We start from the raw sequence: 19,511 nt of genomic DNA, 5'->3' as shown, positions 1-19,511 counted from the left end.
CCCTCATCAAGAGCTATAAAAGGCATTAAATGATACGGACAACAAACAAGCAGCATCCGCCACATTTCTTGCTCGCTCTTGACCTCCGCATCATATGTGCCGTGACTGCAAAAAGAACAAACAATATACAGCATATCATACAATTCGGCATGAATTGAAGGTTTCAACATCGTCATCGCAGTAGCCCTGACGTTCATGGTTGCAGTTTCACAAACGCGTTTTAGAAGATGTGCTTGTAGGGTTAGGGTTCTGCTCGTCAAGAATGTTTTCAGATTTTTTGAAATGCGGGTATCCTGTAAAACTCACAAGGTTTACCTATGCCTGACCCTGATCAGCGCTGCAAAGTGGCTATTGGGAAGCGTGGTTCCTATGACATGACGTGAAAATCTATCATGTAGCACATGTGCAGTATCGTTCGTTAATGTGGCTTCCACTTTTGATGTCGATGATTCTAAGACAAAGAGCTAATCTCTCTTCTTATCTCCGCGCTAATCACACGCTAGACTACAGAATAAATAGTATCTCCTATCTGGTCATATGCTAAGGATGCGAAACTACAATCCTCATATACTGTATCTCTTCTCACTATAATATGTTAATGCTTCCATTAGTACAGCGGTAGGTAATAAGTGATGGAAAGGCGTGGAACTCAGTGATACCTGTTCTCGTAAAACGCCACCAGCGTGCGGTGTTTCCAGGTATCCCTTTGTTTGTTCTCAGGACTTGTGGCAATTCGTGGCTCACCACATAAAATCCACTGCCTAGCTGGAGGCGGCTGTCGGCAGTGCAAAATTATCTCCACTCGTCACGCAGAAATCTTCAATCGAGTATTGCTTTAAACAATCCTCGTTAGACTTTGGTCGATCACGGCGCCGTTTCAAAGCTAAGAGGCCGCGAAGACCGAGAACAGACGAAGGGATAACTGTATCTCAAGGCGTTGTATCACTTATTACCTATCGCTGCACATACCCGGGGTAAGCAAGAAACTTGCGGGAGATTAATGTGATCATTGAGCCACAGAATGGCCTATTCATCCCTAAAGGCCTGGTAAAACGAACAATACTAGTATACTATATACAAGTCGTTGCCGGCCTTCGGCCGGAGAGGATAATCCATTACATATTATATTTTAGTGCAATTCTATATGAGAGTATAGCCCCAGGAAGGGTATACTCAAAACTTTATATTAATGTAGAAGGATCTAATGAAAAATTAACAAAAACAACTTTTTAATTTTTGATTTCAAGTTCAAGTATACCTGCATTCACGTTGGTGTATTAATACTTCATCAGCAAAAAATCTCTTGCTAATTCTAACGGCTTGGGTCTGGGTTCAAGAACGACTTTGAATACGGTAGAGTTGGGACAGGTTCGAGGATGGAATTGGAGGAGGAGGAGGATCTCCAAGCAGAAGGTAATGCCAAAACCTACTAATTATGGAGAGAGCAAAAATCAATACCCTGATATCGTGTAAAGAAAAACAAAAATTAATATAATTATAATTATATTGCTCTCAAAAAGGAAAATCAATTCAATCAGGATTATATTGTCACAAAAAAAGCAAAAATCAATACTATTATATTCTACTGAGAAAATCAAATATGAATATCATGATATCATCTCAAGAAAACAATGTGTTAGCAACTCAAAAAAAGCAATCTTAATCACCAACTTCTCAAACCTAGCCAATCAAAACCTTTAAATAACACATTGCATATCGGTATATTTATATACTTATAAGATATCGTATATGACACCGCACTTCTGCAGATCATGAGAGCTCGCAAACGGAGTGTAGGTGTCAGCCAGTAAGCTTAATATGACAAGAATTAAACGGCGAGGCCGAAAAGCAGCTTATGAAAACACAAATCTGCAAACGGGTGGAATAAACTGCGGTAGCAGTTGAACTCTACTAATATTCGTGCCAAGACACAATAATCTTGGCAATTTTATTAGCGGAGACTGCCGCAACATGACCAGTCACTCGTTTGCTGGAGTCAGCCTGCACGTGATAGGGTCAATGATTGACAAGGTAAGATAACCCCCACACAAGGTAGTAGCGCGCACAGGGATTAATTGATTGATAATTCAATAATTGCATGCGGCGCGTATAGGGCAGTATATTAGTTGGCAATCAAGATGACCTAATCGGGATTCCTACACCGGAGTTTACTGTAAGACCATGGACGACAAGGGCTGAATGGCAGAGCCTCAGCTTTATCCTGACTACATCGCCGAGGTTCATCCTGGTATATATATTAGAGGGGAGTTGAAAGGGGGATGAACATTTTTCTCGGAAAGCGTCAAATGATAATACTCGCTAATAGGTCGGTCACTGAATACAGTCGACTCTCGATATAAGGGGTGTACGCTCTAGAGCGAAAATAGGTACCCTTATAGCCAATTTGTACTGAAAAAGACCAATAAGAACCGAGAAGTCGTGTCCTTATAGGGCGAGTATTCTTATAGAGATAGACGCCTTCACTCGAACAGTTAACGTAAAAAGGAGGCGGTCTGCGGTTTCTGTGCCTCTTGGGTTGGGCTTCTCCACCAATAAGCATCAACTGTTCGAGTGAGGGAGGTGTTCGAGTGGCCCTGGAAGGCGTCTACGCTTTTAGCGAGAGTCGACTGTATTGGGATGCTTGTATCATGTACTCGCTGAGTGCTCTTTCCGAGTGATATTTCATGCAGATGCGACCAATGCTGCTTTGCCGTGGGGCAGTGTGATGGCCAGGTAGATGACTGGACAGCTTGCAGAATCTACAGTTTTGGCTATCTATCGTTAATACTGTGTCAAGACAACGAGTCTGCAGATTTGATTGTGTTGATGATACGTATTTATTTACCACCTCTTCGTTTACTATAAAGAAGATCATTCCTTCCGTTCTCTTTAATAATCAATTGCACCCTGCAGTTCGACTCTCTGTCGAGTCTCTTATAAGTCATGAGATGCAGCATATTATGTAGTTTGATATTCAAATTTTAAACTCAACATCTGTATCGCCTCCAGCTCTATCTCGTAACTAGCCCACATATCCTCCCACGCTCAAACATCCCCCTCGAGTGGTACAAACGCCCCCATCTAGAATGTCTTTGACCTCACCAACCCCGGTTTTGGAGAGCCACCGCCCGTAGTCTTGCTCTTCTGCGGCGCCTTGCCCTTCTGCCCCTTCCGTGCAGGGAGCTGCAATGGCGGCGAGTCCTTGTGTGGCGTGTCACCCATACTGCCCCTCCTCTGAAGGTCCCGGTTACACTTGACCACGTCCTGGCCGCCGTTCAAATGTTCGGTCTGTAGTATTCAGAGATGGCAGTCAGAGAACTGTAGCAAGGATGTGTATACATATAGATAGGGGCACACTCACGATTCCAACAAACTTGCACTTATTGTTGACCCTGTTGTGTGAATAAATGATCCTAAACGCGCCCGCCTTCATTGACTATAAACGCATCAAAAGACCCGCGTCAGCAAACAACCCCCCCCAAACACAACCCACCCGCGTACTGGACAGAAGAAGCACTCACATCCTTATACCCCGGCGCAAAGATCGGATACTCCATCAAATCATCCCCCGTACTCGTCGCCCCCTTCGCCCCCTTCCCCCCCTTCCCCCCCCCTTTCGTCGCCGCCGCCGGAAACATCTGCCCCGCCTCCCTCGTCTTCCTCCCCGCCACCGCCTTCGAATACGTATTATGGAACGTATCCGGATACTCCTTCGTCGCCGTGCTAAACGTCTTTCCACCCTCCACCTCCGCCAGCGCAGCCTCGATCGCCGCACGGTCAAACTTGGCCTGCGGCGGCCGCCGGAGCCCGGCGGTGTTGGGCTGGTTGTTCCCCGCGCAGAGGTGCCCGAAGGGACCGGCAGGGAGTGGGTCCATGGAGGCGCAGGGCTTGGCGCGCGCTTTGCTTTTGGGCGCTTTGCTGCCGCTAGCGGTGGCGCGGCCTTTGCCTTTGTCGCGACCACCGCCACCGCCGCCGCCGCGGGTGGGTTTGTCTTTGCCTTTGGCGGGGGAGCTGGGGATGTTAGTAGGTGGAGGTGGGGTCTGGAGAGGGAGAGGGCGGGGAATTACCGTTTTGAGAGGCTGTACGAGTCGTCATTGGGGTTGGAGTAGAGGATGGTGGATGTGACGACGTCGACGAAGCAGAGGGAGGCGAGGAGGATGAGCGGTGAGAGCTTCATGGTTGATGTATTGGGGGGAAATTGAGAATAAAGAATGTATATATGAATAAGGATATAGATTAAGTAGAAACTACAAATTGAGAAGAATCTCAGGACCGGCTGAGATGGGTAAAGAATGAATAGATACTGTACTAGACGGTACTAAAGTGAGTGAATGAATGAATGGATGATATGAGGGAGAGTGAGAATACCAGGCAGGCCTTGAGCGGCTTACATATAGCTTTCTAGAATGTTAGGATCACCAGCAGACCTTCCTCGGCTGCGTTTGGGGGGGGGGGGGGGGCGAAGATCAGTATACCGGTGTGGAAAGTCTACTCCCACCATGGCCACGGTCATTAGATCCTAAGTGGGGGGGGGGGGGGGGGTTACAAATTTCACTCCATAGCCCGCGCCTAGTGCGGACAACTAACTATAGCATTCTCCAAGTACACGTACCATGGGAGAAACCACCGGTAACGGCGGTATATTTCTTATATGGGCCATGGGACACTTCCCCGGCCGTCCCAATACCATGGCAGGCCAAGGAACTGAGACTCAACCAGGGAACGTTACATGGCGGATAGGGAGGTGGGACACATGGCGGATGTTCTAAATCTGTGGAACAGGAAATACCGTAAATGTTATTCAACCGGTAGGCGGCGTGTGAGACTCTAGGCACATACTACGATACTACTGCTCATGCTCTATGTATACCCGGAACCGAGAGTATAAACGAGAGTCCTCGCCCTTACCACGAGAACACCAAAGTCTACTACAGACTACTGGAACAATGGTCTATAATTGTATAATTATGCCTTACCCGGTAAGGGCGTAGGGTCGACATTGTATCCATCAGCTACAGGCAAGAAGCCTGGGAGTGGTGTCCGAGGTTAACATTAGTTTGATCGGGGATCACATGTGGTGTGGTTGGGGGGCCGGCGGGGAAACGCGAAGCCCCAAGATGTGGCGCTGTGGGTGTCGGTGTTGGTTACTTGTAATGGCGTGTGTATATATAGGCATGGTGACAATGCTGGCTTTGAGCCCCTTCGTGGCTATGAGGTCTGTGAGGTAGTGTTATGCAATGGCTGTGTTGGACAGAGACGTAGCGTGAAGTTTAGCAGAGCCGGACAATGTTGCAGTAAGTTGAACATTGCAATTGAAGCAGATGTCTGGAACATTGCCTGACCGAACGTACACCTTTTTCACTCCGCAAACCGGGCAATGATGAAAAAGAAAACCGAAACGGATCCGCGGAGGGAAACCAAGTTGGTGTAATACCGCCATGCAAGTCCTCCCACCACAAAAGTTCTATCTTGACGTTGCATCCGAACTGGTCTTACAGTAAGAGCACAAGTACCAGTACAGCAGCAAGCAAGTGAGGGAGGTACCGTCGATTGTGCGCCTTACGTTACATTCTCCGGCTGAGAAGGCTATACACGCGGGCTGAATCATGTCCCAAACGAGCACAGTATGAACATATATGGTTTATATTGCGAGCTTATGCTTATGAGTATAATCTTGATCATCCTGATTACAGTTGCTAGATGGGCCCCGGGCTTATGGCGGTATACTGACGCGAACGAGATGGAAGCTACACGTTGAGGCGCTACAAGCGGTAACTAGCGGGAAAGAATGACGGGTTTCGATTCTAGTACACTTGATCCACATACATCATACGCGCGGGGGCAAAGCGTCTACACGGGAATGGTGTCTCGCCTGAGATCTCTCAACCCGCGCGCTTCAACCCACCCCAAGATGCACAACCAAACCACCGCCGGAAACCGTGCTGTGGCACCCAATTGGAGCTCGCCTCAGGCGCATCTGCCTGCCCGGAAATAAATATAAAACAATGTTTCGGCAGATCAAAAACATACACTGCAGCGGAGACCAGTTTCATTACTCTCGCCAACTTAACACCACGCAGACGCACCTACCCTCACCGCTCACAAAAGAACCTTTTCGACACAACTACGTACACCAAGACTCCGGTACTGATATCTTAGACATCGACTCCACTAATACAAAAATAGCGGCCATGGTCAGCATGCCTTATTGTAATTTCTCGCCTTGCACGATGTCTACCAACTCGCTGCATGTCGTTGGATGGTACCCACTTCCCGATCGGGCGCGTCTTAGTAGATTAGTTGTGACTTACGGAAGGGAAGGGGAAGGTGCAGGGATCATGCTGTGTACCTGCATATATGAGTGCGCAGGGATGTTGGGTGGGGGGGGGGATCATGCACGTCATCCCGACCTGCAGTGGTTCAGTACTCTCTAGGTGTGGGAAGGGGGATTGCAGCTTATCGTGACATCGGGTCTCTTTTCTTTTGCTCATCCGTCGATCGATCGTGCTGATAACGGGGCAGATGGTGGACATTGCACTTTGGGGGGTTTGTGCCGATTGGAGGGTTGAGTGCCTGCGGTGGTGTGCAGAGGATGGGGCAACGTTAACTGCAACGACAGCCCTCTGCTGTTACACTGCGAGGACAGTACATGTATGTATCGAGACGAGACACTTCATCTTACATATACAGGTATCTCCCCAACAGCAATACAGACCCTCACAATCTTCCCCAGCATCTCTATTCTGCCCAATCGGCTCTCAGCGAATACTAAAGTGCATCATCACAGGACTCGTAGAGTACTCTGTCAATCCACCCCCCAGATCAAAAGCATGTCGCAACTACCGCTGCGGCTCATCCCTGTGCCGTACCTGCCAGGGCGGCAAAGATCTATAATAAGCAGTATCTCTTATCCCTGTCGTGTGTGCGAAGGTTAAAGAGAATCCCCACCCGTCTTACATTCCCTTTCTGTTTCTGCTCTTCTTCTTCTCTGTGTCCATCACGAGTGTCTGTTACTTCTCATCTCCTGCTAACTTGCTTGCTTGCTTGAATCCATCACAGCTTCTCCCCCGATTACGGCCCATTCTATTTTCCATCACTGATTCTATCGAGCTGCTGCTTTTCCGTTCCATCTGCAACCGAGCTGCTGCTATAAAACACACCCATCTCGCCAGAGAGCTCCACAACCAATACATCACCAGCCCCACAACGTTCCATCACCTCCATCACCTCCATCACTCCCCATCACCGCCGCAATGACCACCGACTTCACCCCCTTCGCCACCACCCTCTCCACCCTCCTCTCCCAAACCGCCACTCTCCCAGCCAGCGACCTCGCCACCTCCGCCATCGCCGCAACCCACGCCTTCTACCCCACCGCCGCCGCCTCGGCCGCCCCGGACACCACCCCCACCACCATCATCCGCCAGCTCATCGACCACATCTGGGCCGCCGTCATCAACCAGGTCCGCGCCGACGGCACCACCAACGAGAAACTCGCCGACTTTGTAAAGCTCTTCTGGGACGGGCTGGTCGCTTCTGCCCCGCAGGAATGCCGCACGCAGCAGCTGGGGAAGTATGATGACTTGGATTGGATCACTATCGATAACGCGATTGGTATTCCCCCCCCCCCCTGCTTCTTTGAAGTAATACAGTGGCTGACAGTGAGGTGCGGAAAGGCGGCCCATGTGAAGGCGGCGCCTGGTGCAGCGGCGACCACGTCGAGCGTGACGACGGCATCGAATGCACCAACGACCGCACCCACAGCCTCGGCGGCAGCTTCGACTTCCGCCGCAAAGCCTGGGTGTCATATGTGCACTTTTGCGCCATCCTGCTCGCGCGGGACATGGTCAACACTCGCGGGGTGCTGCACCGCGCGACGCTGGGCATCTTTGACGACGGGGAGGCGACTACTGGCGGGTGGGATTACCGCGGGAGTAATATTATGGCGTTTGAGAAGGCGCTTGGGGTTGTAGGTGGGATTTTCTGGGAGCAGGGAGGCAGCTGGTGGGAGGTGGAGAAGGGGATGGGGGTCACGGGGGAGAGGTTTGTGACGAGGTGGGAGGACTTTATAGAGATATTGGGCGGGGTGGAGGACTATGAGAGGGAGGATGACGAGGTGAGGGAGAGTGCGGGGAGGGCGAAGGTGTTGTTGGAGGAGATTAGGGAGGCGCATGCGAAGAAGTAGGATGGCTAGGTGGGAGAGTAAAAAGCTGAAGTAGAAATGATGATGATGATGATGATGAGTTCTTTGATGTGAATGGTTGTGCGTTTGAGTTCTGTGGTGATTTGATGCGTCTATCTTTGCCTCGTGCCCCATGTAGAGTCTCGCGATACCACCAAATTATCAACCTAAACACTCAACAATATTAGAGAAACCTACAGGTATTGACCCACTCTGAATCAAACCCCGGCTCCTGGACAGAGAGCCCAACCATAAGACCCTTGGCCTCGCGATAGAAGTCAACCGGCTCCTGAGATATTCCAACGGGATCCCGGAAGGCTAAAGCTGGTCGATGATGACCGTTTTCTCGGACTAGCCAGGATAATTGTATAGTTCAACCATCTTCGTTCTGTATCATGCTACAGGATGCAGCGGAACGTACAAGGTGTATGACCGAACATGGGGGTGTACCGGTGCGGACTAATTTGCAAAGTGAGTTTTTGAAGAACTTGTTATACGTGCATATCGTGTTGGAGATTAGACTCCAGGAGATGTGTATGGGTCATGGATTATCACTCGATCGGCCGCACCAATAAAGAACTTGTTGAAATTATCAGATGCGGGCGTAGGAGCAACGTAACATGTGTTGAAGAACGGCTCAACTCTTTCCCTGTGTTCTGCTGTGAGATGGTGCCCTATTCGCTCTTCTTGGTGTGGAGTTCCAAGTCCAGGGGACCTCAGATAGCGGTCTGTGGCTCAACCGGGAAGACAGCCTTTTGAGCACATTTTCTTTTGGGAGGCGGGAGGGGTGAAGTTCCGGATTATTAATACGCACTCTCTACTACGGTGGGAAATGTATCTTGATAATGCATCCGTAAATGCATCCCATCTTTTCAAACCGTGATGCATCTTAATAATGCATCAACTAATGCATCTCCAGTCCCACTTTACGATTTTACTGATTACATACCTTGCTCGAGGCATGTACTTGTATGTGCTCGTGATCATTAAGTAAGAGCCAATTAACCAGCCGATTCGTCAGTCGATTCGTCAGTCAATTGGTCAGTCGATTCGTGAGTCAATTGGTCAGTCAATTCGTCAGTCTATTCGTTTCGGCGGTTTATTGGTCACTTAAATCGTCAGTATATGGATCAGTAAATGTGCTCTGAATTTCGATGGTATAAAAATAAAATACAATGTCGGAATCGAACTTGTACTATTGTATTTAATTGACCCACGACTTACCACCTAAGCTATCAGTTGATATATTGAGGTAATAAATCGGTGCTATATCAACCACAGTAGGAGGCAAATTCGCCTACGCAATAGATAAAAACTTTACCAAGTCCAAAATTGGGAGGGATGTTAAATACCTTGTCGGGCAGCATATTTCAACACTCCGCTATATGACGACTTTACTATGTACTTAATGACATCCCAACGAGAACACATTAACTGATGTATTTACTTTATAGAACGCATTTACTGATGTATTTACTTTATAGAACGCATTTACTAACACATTTACGAATACATTTCCGCATCTATGCATACGATGAATACATTAAACAACGACTATACCTATTACTTTACCTATCAATTACGACAGTCGGACAGATCTTAACCGCTAACGACTTTCCAGACTCTACAGCGTAAGTAAATGAATCAGTAAATGAATCTTTTCGCTACGTTAGGATTTTGGTGGGAAATGGATCATAGATTGGGTGGTTAATGACATCGGGAAATGTCACGTTTTTACTATGTGTTAACGAATCAGTAAATGAATCCCTTAGTTCAATATGCCCCTTTATTTGACACATTAAATAATGATTAAACACATTGCCAAAAAGCAATAAAAACGCTGCTGGCAGTGGGGATCGAACTCAAGCAATTAAGCAACACTTGCTACAATACCACTTACGCCACATAATACAGAATAATTAGAGGTTCATGCATAAATAACCGGAACAGTGGAAATGTGCAAAGAAAATACTGCTTTAATGCATTCTGAAAAGTCACTCTGTAAATGCATCACTTGTGTCATTTACCAACGACGTCCCCGGTAAATGAATCAATTTTTTACCCTATTCGCCTTGGTGGGTAATGCATCAAATTGATTCATTTACATTGCTAGTAGAGAGTTTATGCATCAATTGAGGCATTTACCCGCTTCCTTAATATGGGTAATGCATCCATTGATGCATAAACTGCTGTGGTAGGGACTACTGGGTATGGGGAACTCGAAAAATAAGACTGGGTCTGTGGTTGCTTAGAATTGGCGCGGATATAATCTTCTGTGATATAATGTCAAGACGAAGGATGATATCGCAAATGGTGTGTACTGTTGGAGGAAGGTATTCGTCCGCGTTGTATGCCTGCTGTGCAGCCCTAGTATATGTTGATTATTCTCAATCGTTGCTATGTTGTTATATTGCTTTGTGTTAACAATTCTATTGTTAAACGTATCATTGTAAAGGCTAGACGTGGTTCTATGCTATGTGTACCATTACACTAGAGGTAGTTTGGCCTCTAGATTTGTAACTATCAAGAGAGAGCTTCTCTCGAGTAGATAAAACTTGATTTGTAGCGACCGGACCGTATTTTCCGAATTATTATTTTGGTCACTCGAGTTACACCAACATGTGCGCTATCGACTTTAAGAACGGAATATAACAATTACATACGTCCGGATAGTGGTCTGAGGTTTTCAAATTTGAGTATATTCATGCATTTCAGTTCCCTTTTTCCCTTGGCACGCTAGGGAGCTGCACGCTCTGAAGCGAACCGGGGAGTTTAGAATTCACTTTATTTCGATCCTAGGTGAATCTCAGTAGGAAAGTGCGGAGAAGTTTTGATCATGATAAATGGGTGTGCACTTCATAGGAATCTACTAATATATTCCTAATATATAAAAGGTCAGGACGAAAAGCAATTTCGCAAATGGCGGGTGATGATTAGCCCTAGCTGCACCCAGGCTTCCTACATAGAACATTAAGGGTGTACTAGTACTGGAATATGTTGGAATAGCCTTTTAATGAAATGATTGTTCTGTTTATAAATACACCGCCCGACCGGCCGGGAAAGTGCTTTCAAAGGCAAAAAAAAAGGTTCCAGGCCGGATTAGTAGGAAAAAGAGAAACATAAGGCTTTATTTGATAGCATAAATTGAGATTGGCAGCTACTACATGTAGATACTACTTGACTGTGGCAACGGGTAAAAAAATAAGCCTTCAATCACGATTTACTAGCGAAAAAGGCATATATAAGCGTTTTTTGGTGATTTTAGCATTATTTTAGTATGAGGCTCTATTTTTTCTAAGACTCTCTCCAGAATAAGGCACATATATGCCTTTAGCTATACATATACATTATATACAGATAATTCTTAAATAAGTCTTTATACTAGATCTGTCTTTTTCATCAATCAAGACTCTCTGGTACATAAGACTTATTTAAGGCTTATTTAAGGCTAATAAATTCGAATTTTATCGATTATCTTAGCTATATAATAGTTCTAATATCAAAATCTTAATTCTCCCATAGCCTAATGGGTAGATTGAGAGCTTGGGGTATAGTATACCTGCAATGCTCTGGGTTCAGTCTCTTCCCTTTTCGTTTTGTCTTAAACCTAGAATAAGTTTTAAGATTGAATTAGCCTAAAATCGATTAAGGTTTACATAAGCCTTAAATCAAATAAGTTTTAAATAAGCCTTAAATTAAATAAGTCTTAAATAAGTCTGAAAAATCAATGTTTAATCGCTGGAGTTCGCTGTTAGAGACTTAAAATTAGAATAAGGAATATACTCCCAAAACGGTGATATTTGCCTTATTTGAGCCTACCCTAACGATTATTTTTTTACTGCTTCCCGCAGTCAAGTAGATGAGAGGTGCGAGCCTTGGCGCCAAGAATAACTTTGGCTGGGCACGAGACAGGAGTATCCTTGGCGACAAGTGATTGCCAGCAGAGTGCACATTCTGATTCACAGTGATGACTCAGAAACCACACCATCGCCGCCGCCAAGGAACTTGCAAACATCGACCCAACCTCCTCTATTTCAACCTCCAACTACCAACCAACCAACTCGATCGCACACCCCCACATAATTAACATCCTCTCTTCTAGCTCTTACTCCCCCTCCATCGGAATCATGTTCCTTTCTCAAGAAATCGATTTCAGATCCCCAATCGCCCCTAATGGCCAGTTCCAGTACTAGTAGCAGTGTGTCGGGTACGTATGTTATCGCTACTCCTAAACACCACCTAGATCCCCCCCCCCCCAAAAAAAAAATCCATCTTACTGATTACCCCCGGCAGACAGATCCCCACCACAAAAACTCCCCCTTCTTCAAGCGCCGTCACCAGGATTGGTCTCTGGCAAACTACCTCTCGTACCGCCACCATCGGACCAAAGATCCCAACCGCATCATAGACAGCTGGCGTCCGTCCCTTGAAAATATCGCGTCCTGCAAGTCAGAATGCCACAACGACAACCAACGCTCACGTGCCCTTCGTCTCCTGGCGCTCTATGACGAAAAGGAAGGTATATTTCCTTCTACCCCTGCTGCCCCTTCTCGCGCTCTCCCTCTACAACCACAAGCACGGCGTCTGCTGGACCTCTGTGCTTGACACCATAGCGGGACCGAACGGACGGTCGGCTCGATCGTCCGACCTCATCCTTGCATATGTGGTGCCCATCTGCTCCGGCGGCCTGTTGGGTCTTCGTCCGGCCAGCAATGGGATCTGGTTCCCCTTCTATTCCCATCGCCTCGATACAGCGTAGGACCGAATCGCTTGGTTCCCACGTCTATTGTGTGCGATGGGAAAATGGTTCATGAGTACTAACACTTGTGTACAGGGTGCCGGATCAGATCGCGTTGCCGGTAGACACTGGCTCCAGAAGCAGCGGAGGGCCCTGACGGCGCCGCCAGGCCAGACGATTAATTTCACGCCAGTATTCAACTCGGATGTTGTCAACTCGTCGTTTGCGGTGAATGCCGGCGCCGCGGGACCTGCTGATGCGCCAGAATCACCCTCCGCTAGTGCGCATGCTGACGGACCTGACGATACTGAAGACGATATCGGGGAGCAGGAGCGAGGAGAGGCTGATGGTGGCCTGTTGCCTTCAACTGTCGGGGGACCCGTTCTGGCCGATGAGCGCGTTATTGAATCCCTCACTGCAACTTACCAGCGTCAATCTCATCGCTGGCGTCTAGCCTCTGGTCGTGACGTCGAGACTGTGCTTTTCGAGAACTGTCGTCGCATGAGCTTTCCCGTCTCGGCTTCATCTCTTGCACTATCTTTTACCATCGACCTCGACGACCCAAATATGCGCTCCTGGTTTGAGCCCGAAGAATTGGACGAGATTAGCAAGTCGCTCCCTGAACCACCCAGCACCCCCGGCATACTGTCGATGGTGCAATCGCTACACCGCTTCCGATCCTGCAAGAGCCCTGCGGATCTGCGTAATGTCCTAGCAACTACCTCCTTCCTCGAGCCGGGTCAAACCTTTGATGCGGAGCGCGACTTCCTTAGGATGTGGGCTGACCTTGTGATACGCAATCTGTACCCCCCCCCCCCCCTCTCTTTTTCTCTTTTTTCCCTTTTTTCCCTTTTTTCCCTTTTTCGTGCTACATAATGCTTCTAACACCGGTCAAACAGACTCGTCCTCTGGGAATCACCCGCCCACCCCCTCCGTAGCCAACAACTGGAAGACTTTTACTCAAACCTCATTTGGGCGCCCATCCTCGACCAGTGCTTTCTATCCTTCCCCTCAATCGTGCTTGTCCGCAAGGACTCGCCCTGCCGTTCTACCGCCGCTCGCAAAAACCGAGCGCGAACACTCGATACCCGCATGCGCCAGGGCAGACGACTCGACGGCGTAATCAGGAGCACCGGGGACGAGGCCCATGAATTTGGTGGCATGGAAGTGGCGCGCTCTGCAGCAGGGGGATTGAAATCTACCAAGCGGCTTGGTGACGAAGAAAAGCTCCTGAAGGCCCTCCGTGACATGCTGGCGGTACTATGCGGGCTTGTGAATGTTTTGGGGGAGGACAAGCCGAGTCTGCAGGTAGTTGGTGTGCTCTGTGCAGGCTTGAAGATGCAGGTTATCAAGATGGGGTGTTACCGAGAAGGCGGTGTTGCTGTGGTTCTTCGGCAGCAGGTTGTGGAGATACCCGAGGAGCTCAATGGGTTGACTGGGCTCACGAAGGTTTTGGTCATGGTGGCCAGTATGAAGGTATATTGGCCGTGTTTGGGCATTTCAGATCTAGCAGCTAACTCGATCGTAGGCCGTGGTTGAGCAGACGTCGAAGGCAATATCACAGCGACACAATTCGACGAGCAGCGCGGATAAGTCGGACGAGGACTTGATAAAGGAGATATTGCAAGGGACGGTGACGGAGACAAACCTGGGATGGGCGGCGGATACCCCGTCGCCAGAGCCGTAGGAGTAGATATGTTTTTCTTATTTAAAGACACTCCCTTAGTGGGACGTTATCAATGATATCTATGAAATTCTACCGAGTCTACTGCCAATTTTGCTCGCTTCATTGAAAAAAAGTGAACATCCTAGAGTGGGTCCTGGGTTGGCAGAGATTGATGCTCTGGAAGCAGGTTTGTGACTACTCGGCCTGCTCACTTGCTATGCTACCTGAAATTTATCCAGATTTATATGAATGTAACACCATGAAGTGACCGTAGATGCGCAGATAGGAGATGCCCCTCGCAGGGTCTCGCGGGAGCGATACGCTCAGGATAAATATAATCAGGAATCGCGACTATAGATACGGGCGAGATTTATAGTGAGATGACTTTATTCAAGAATTAATTCCGATGTTATTTACAGATGATTTTTGGAAACAAGTAGCTGTTGGGTACAAAAGATCATTAATATGTAGTTTTCCCATCCCCTGGATTGTAGATTTTTCCTGACTAGGGCCAGTGAAATCTGACAATCAAAATACTAATTAGTGGAATATAAAAAATTTGGCTGCGCCTAAAAGTCTATTGCATACTTTTCAATCTCATCGGGCTCTTCTCAGATATTATGTTGATGTAGTTGGCAATAACGCAAAGTGGCAGGGATTCAGTAGAGTGTCTGGCCTACATATGTAGATCACCGGTAGGTCCAATAATTGACGTTCGAATCGGAAGGAGGACACCCACGGATAAACGATATTCCTAATAAATCAATTAATCGATTGCATAATCCCTGTCCCGCGCCTAGCCTACTTTCAGTTGTTTAACCCGATTGAACCATATTTGTTGACACTTTTAGCGCTGGATCTTTTCGCGCAAAGGGCGGGATAAGATTCCGAAGAAAACAGTAAGCGCGCATGTGGAGAGTGAAGAAGGCTCAAGTGAATAAACAACACAATACAACCTAGCGCTAATCCATCTTGTGTAAGGAGGGATGAGATGCCAAGCAATCGTTATATTAGCGTTGTGACGCAGGCAAGGCGAACGAGGTCAAAGAAAGCTAATTGCGTGTCAGGACGTTACCTGAGCAGGAAACCGTAGCTAGACCCAGCTTCCTCTTGTCTCATCATCATAGTCAATCGAGCTTGGTTTCTTGCTGGGTCAGAGCTTGAGGCTTTGTCTACCGTAGACTACCGAGGGTCTTGCGCTCCAAAGTGTGACGGATCGTCGAACGAGCGTATTAAATTATTTCTTGGCACAGACCTGGTTTCACGAGTGATATTCTGTGTATGGTACATAACTACCAGAATGTGCCGGTGATTCCAATGGAGGGAACCGGTATTTCGGGAGCGTACCATCCAGAACTGGTCCACTGGGTTGCCATGTAGCTGGGCTGAATTGGACTGAGCTGTATTTGTGGCTATATAAACCGATTTTGTAACTATATTTACAGCCGTTCTATGATTTGGTTGGAGGTTGGTTTATTTATTTGATGATGGGCTTGTTTCTTTGAACGCTCACTTTATTTATTTGTAAGTTGTTATAACTCCAGATCTTCTGATAGAGGGGTGTCTTCCACGTCAAGACACAGTCCATTCAATAATCTATCTAGCTATAGCACCTGAGTTGGTCTAAAAGGTGACCCAGGCCAGGAACTACCCTCGATCTCTATATCACGCGTAATAGCATCACAACGGTTTATTAAACTGGTTTGAACCGGTTTTTAATTGAGATGAACCGTTGAGCACGAATTAACTCATGGCGAAGAACTGAACCGAAATATTAACAAAACCGGTTTGTATGGCAGAACGGATGAACTGTTGGAAACCTTGGAATATGACCATATGCAGCTGTAGACGAAGTCTAGCACGGAAACGCTATCTAGGTACGAGCACGACATTATTCTGCCTCCGACAGCTATTTTCACGATTCAAGTCCTTTGGTGGCGGCACATTTCCTTTAGCGTGTATTTAATGTATCTTTCCTATTTACTGTTTCAATTGATCGCTGGCCACGCGGATGGGATCAAAACGAACGAGTCGTTTCTCTCGAAGGTGTGCTCATGATTACTCTTCAAAGTGTGCATGTGAAATGCGCATGATGGAGTGGATCAATACGTAACCTACATATTATGATCGTAGAAACCTTTCGATTCTGCTCCAACGCCCACTCACTATTTCATCTTAGCCAACGCGCTGAGAATCTAGATCTCTGGTGAAAACACTGCCACTATCTCTGAAACTGTTTCCCGCATGATAGAGGATCTATGTATTGGTTCCGGAAAATGTTGGTATTGGCTGAAGATCCGGGTAAATTAGGAATAGTAACCTCCAGCTGTGATCGAGGAGCATAATTCCCAAACGGTTGCACATTCTAATACACTCATGTAAAGGCAGGTAGAATTGAGATCACGGCCACCAATCACGGATCAGTTGGTTCATTGAGCGTGCCAGTAGTGAGGCTCTGGTGGTACCACGGATAATGCGCATGCTGGTACTGAGCGTGACGCGGTATAGTGAGCGGGGAAATATTACACCGAGCTGTGATAAGTCTTTCGTGCAAACTCTAGCAAAGTCTGCTGAGGCTAAGGAAAGACTTATTTTTCCCGTACGTATATGAAGGTGATAGACACCCATGACTCTGGTAGACCTAAAACCTAAAAGGTCAATTTCTGTGTCAAACATATCTTATCCCAAGCTAAACTTTATATCAATTTGCTAAACCAGTCAACATTTAATTCACGACCATTGTCTCTCCCTTATATATAATTATATCCTTTGAACCTAGAAATTGAGATTCGGCCTATCACAGAAGAAACCAAAAAGACTTTAGCTAGGTATACTAGCCCCATAACACATGTGTTTGATACACGTAGTTGACTCGCAATCTATAAGAATCGCTCTTTCGTTCTTCCATGGGATATAGCCGGTATCCAGTCTACGCAATATGTCTCCTAGCGCTTGCATATCAGTCACTCGGACAAGCCACAGACATCCGAGATATCACCTATGCCGATAAGAATATCACAGTTGCCGGCGTTCCAATCAAATTCCGGTCCGAGCCAAGGGGCCGTGGAACCACCGGTATCATTCTTAGTTGTGTTGCAACCTTCCTCTTCTGTATCTGGGGGACCGTCCACCCTAACATCATCGTCGGGGCGAAGTCCTACTACCGACTCTTCTACAAAGCAGTACTCATGCTTGTAGCAATTGTTGTTCCCGAAGGTCTTATATTATCTGCCTTTGCGCAGTACAGGCAAGCAAAGGACCTTCACAATTTGTGGTTGAAGCAGCGTCGAGACGAACATGAGGAGGAGGACGAACCATGGTATACTTTCTTGAAGTTTTGGCAAGACTCTAAGAGTACCTTCGGCATGGAAGGGGCATTCTTTGTGGTGATGGGTGGGTTTGTGGTAAAGAGGCCAAGCACTGGCACTGTTCGCATCCAGGGCCAGGGTGAAGAACCGCCTGTAACCATTGATCAGAATGCAAGCGGAGAACAGGATACCTTTTTTCGTAAGCGTGAGCAAGACGAGGGACATGTTATTCTCACCTATGAAGGTTTCAAACACTACATCGACCTTATCGACAAGGACGATATGGGTCGCCACAGGCAAGCAATTCTGGATAAGGGGAAAGCGAGTAATATGGCCAAATGTCTCGCCGGTCTTCAGGCATTGTGGCTGATTGTACAGTGTTTTGCGCGATGGCAAGCAGGGTTACCGGTGACATTGCTTGAGGTTCATGTGGCAATACAGGTTGTCTGCACAATGATCATATTCTTCTGCTGGTGGGGCAAGCCTCTGGACGTTAACCAACACATTGAGATAACCCTACGAAGAAGGGTCAGGGGTACCTTCCCGGCCGCCCTGCACCAGACAGATCTTGAGGGCGGCCTCAATGAAGCGGAACAAGAGCTGGTTTACCTCACGTCCGAAGAGAAAAAGCTCCGCGATAATCGAAAGACGAATTTTGCGGTTAACCCAAAAGGTCAAAGGTTCATCTTCAAAAAGACACCACCGGACCTAACCGGAATAACCGCGAAAGCTTTCTACGACATGTCAAGCTGCCTTGATAATTCAAACAACAGACACAATTCCGAGAAAGATGACAATTTGGAAAAAGGGGGACGTTCGGAAGTGCGGGGAGACGCGGGAAAGAAATCGCACTGGAAGGCTATGGGGGCTGAAGCATCCTTAGTGTTTTTAACTGGCGCCCTACATGCCGCTGCATGGAACTTTCCTTTTGAGAATCAATGTGGAAGAGTCTTATGGCGAGCATCCTCCATCGGTATGTGCGTGTGTCCAACCCTCGCCGTGTTTATTGCGTCTATTACGGCCTACCAAGTGGACCTAGTAACCGCGGTCTGGGAAATCCATCTCGGCCACCCCGAAGATTACAAAAAGAAACGGCATCTCTGGGGTGTGACAAAGGCGATCAGCGACCAGTTACTCAGAATGGCGGAGCGGCATGGCTATCGGATAAATCAAGAAAAGAGTCCTCGGAGTAAGCGTGGGGGGTGTTTCATGACGTCTTTGCATTTTTTGTTGATGTGGGTTGTTTTGCTGCTGCTTATAGCGTACGCCGTTTCTATCATTACAATCACGATAATATCCTTTGTGAGTATGCGGAGCCTACCCGTAGGGTCATTCAACACACCGAGATGGAACGACTATTGGCCTCATTTTTAGTGAGGCAGGAAGGTTTATTTATTAGTATTTCATACTATACAGTGTTCTATCGAAGTTGTCATTATATTCCTTTGTGTAGTTAGATATCTCGCATTTATTCTTAGAATCTTGTCTATTTAGTTCACGAACTGTACGTGATGTTCTTTGGTCCAAGGTATTGGAAACATTGCAATTCGCTCTCGCCCTTCGCGAGCGAAATAAACATGCACCATACATCAATCTAGTTGGCGAAATTTGAACAGA

The 19,511-nt window shown here is 47.2% G+C and overlaps 4 protein-coding genes across 4 annotated transcripts; 3 read left to right on the top strand and 1 right to left on the bottom strand.

The window, feature by feature from the left end:
- Positions 1-3,081: 3,081 nt before the first annotated feature.
- LAJ45_03731 (uncharacterized protein) lies at positions 3,082-4,177 on the bottom strand (the record flags this gene model as incomplete). The annotated part of the gene is made up of 4 exons (XM_046113315.1): positions 3,082-3,288; positions 3,362-3,436; positions 3,522-4,011; positions 4,068-4,177. 4 exons carry the CDS (start codon positions 4,175-4,177, stop codon positions 3,082-3,084), a joined length of 882 nt encoding a protein of 293 aa, XP_045973608.1.
- Positions 4,178-7,253: 3,076 nt separating this feature from the next.
- On the top strand, positions 7,254-8,185 carry LAJ45_03730 (uncharacterized protein; the record flags this gene model as incomplete). Its single annotated transcript, XM_046113314.1, has 2 exons — positions 7,254-7,614; positions 7,677-8,185. 2 exons carry the CDS (start codon positions 7,254-7,256, stop codon positions 8,183-8,185), a joined length of 870 nt encoding a protein of 289 aa, XP_045973607.1.
- A 4,170-nt stretch (positions 8,186-12,355) lies between these two features.
- LAJ45_03729 (uncharacterized protein) lies at positions 12,356-14,607 on the top strand (the record flags this gene model as incomplete). The annotated part of the gene is made up of 6 exons (XM_046113313.1): positions 12,356-12,389; positions 12,476-12,528; positions 12,591-12,701; positions 13,017-13,723; positions 13,820-14,396; positions 14,449-14,607. The coding sequence occupies 6 exons, from the start codon at positions 12,356-12,358 to the stop codon at positions 14,605-14,607; spliced, it is 1,641 nt and encodes a 546-aa protein (XP_045973606.1).
- A 2,885-nt stretch (positions 14,608-17,492) lies between these two features.
- Positions 17,493-19,268, top strand: LAJ45_03728 (uncharacterized protein; the record flags this gene model as incomplete). The annotated part of the gene is made up of 1 exon (XM_046113312.1): positions 17,493-19,268. One exon carries the CDS (start codon positions 17,493-17,495, stop codon positions 19,266-19,268), a length of 1,776 nt encoding a protein of 591 aa, XP_045973605.1.
- Positions 19,269-19,511: the final 243 nt, after the last annotated feature.

This window comes from Morchella importuna (genome assembly GCF_003444635.1).
Source record: "Morchella importuna strain M04M26 chromosome Unknown Morimp01GS008, whole genome shotgun sequence".
Taxonomy (NCBI): domain Eukaryota; kingdom Fungi; phylum Ascomycota; class Pezizomycetes; order Pezizales; family Morchellaceae; genus Morchella; species Morchella importuna.
The sequence above is the reverse complement of the archived record's forward strand: the minus strand, read 5'-3'. Positions and strand labels throughout refer to the sequence as shown.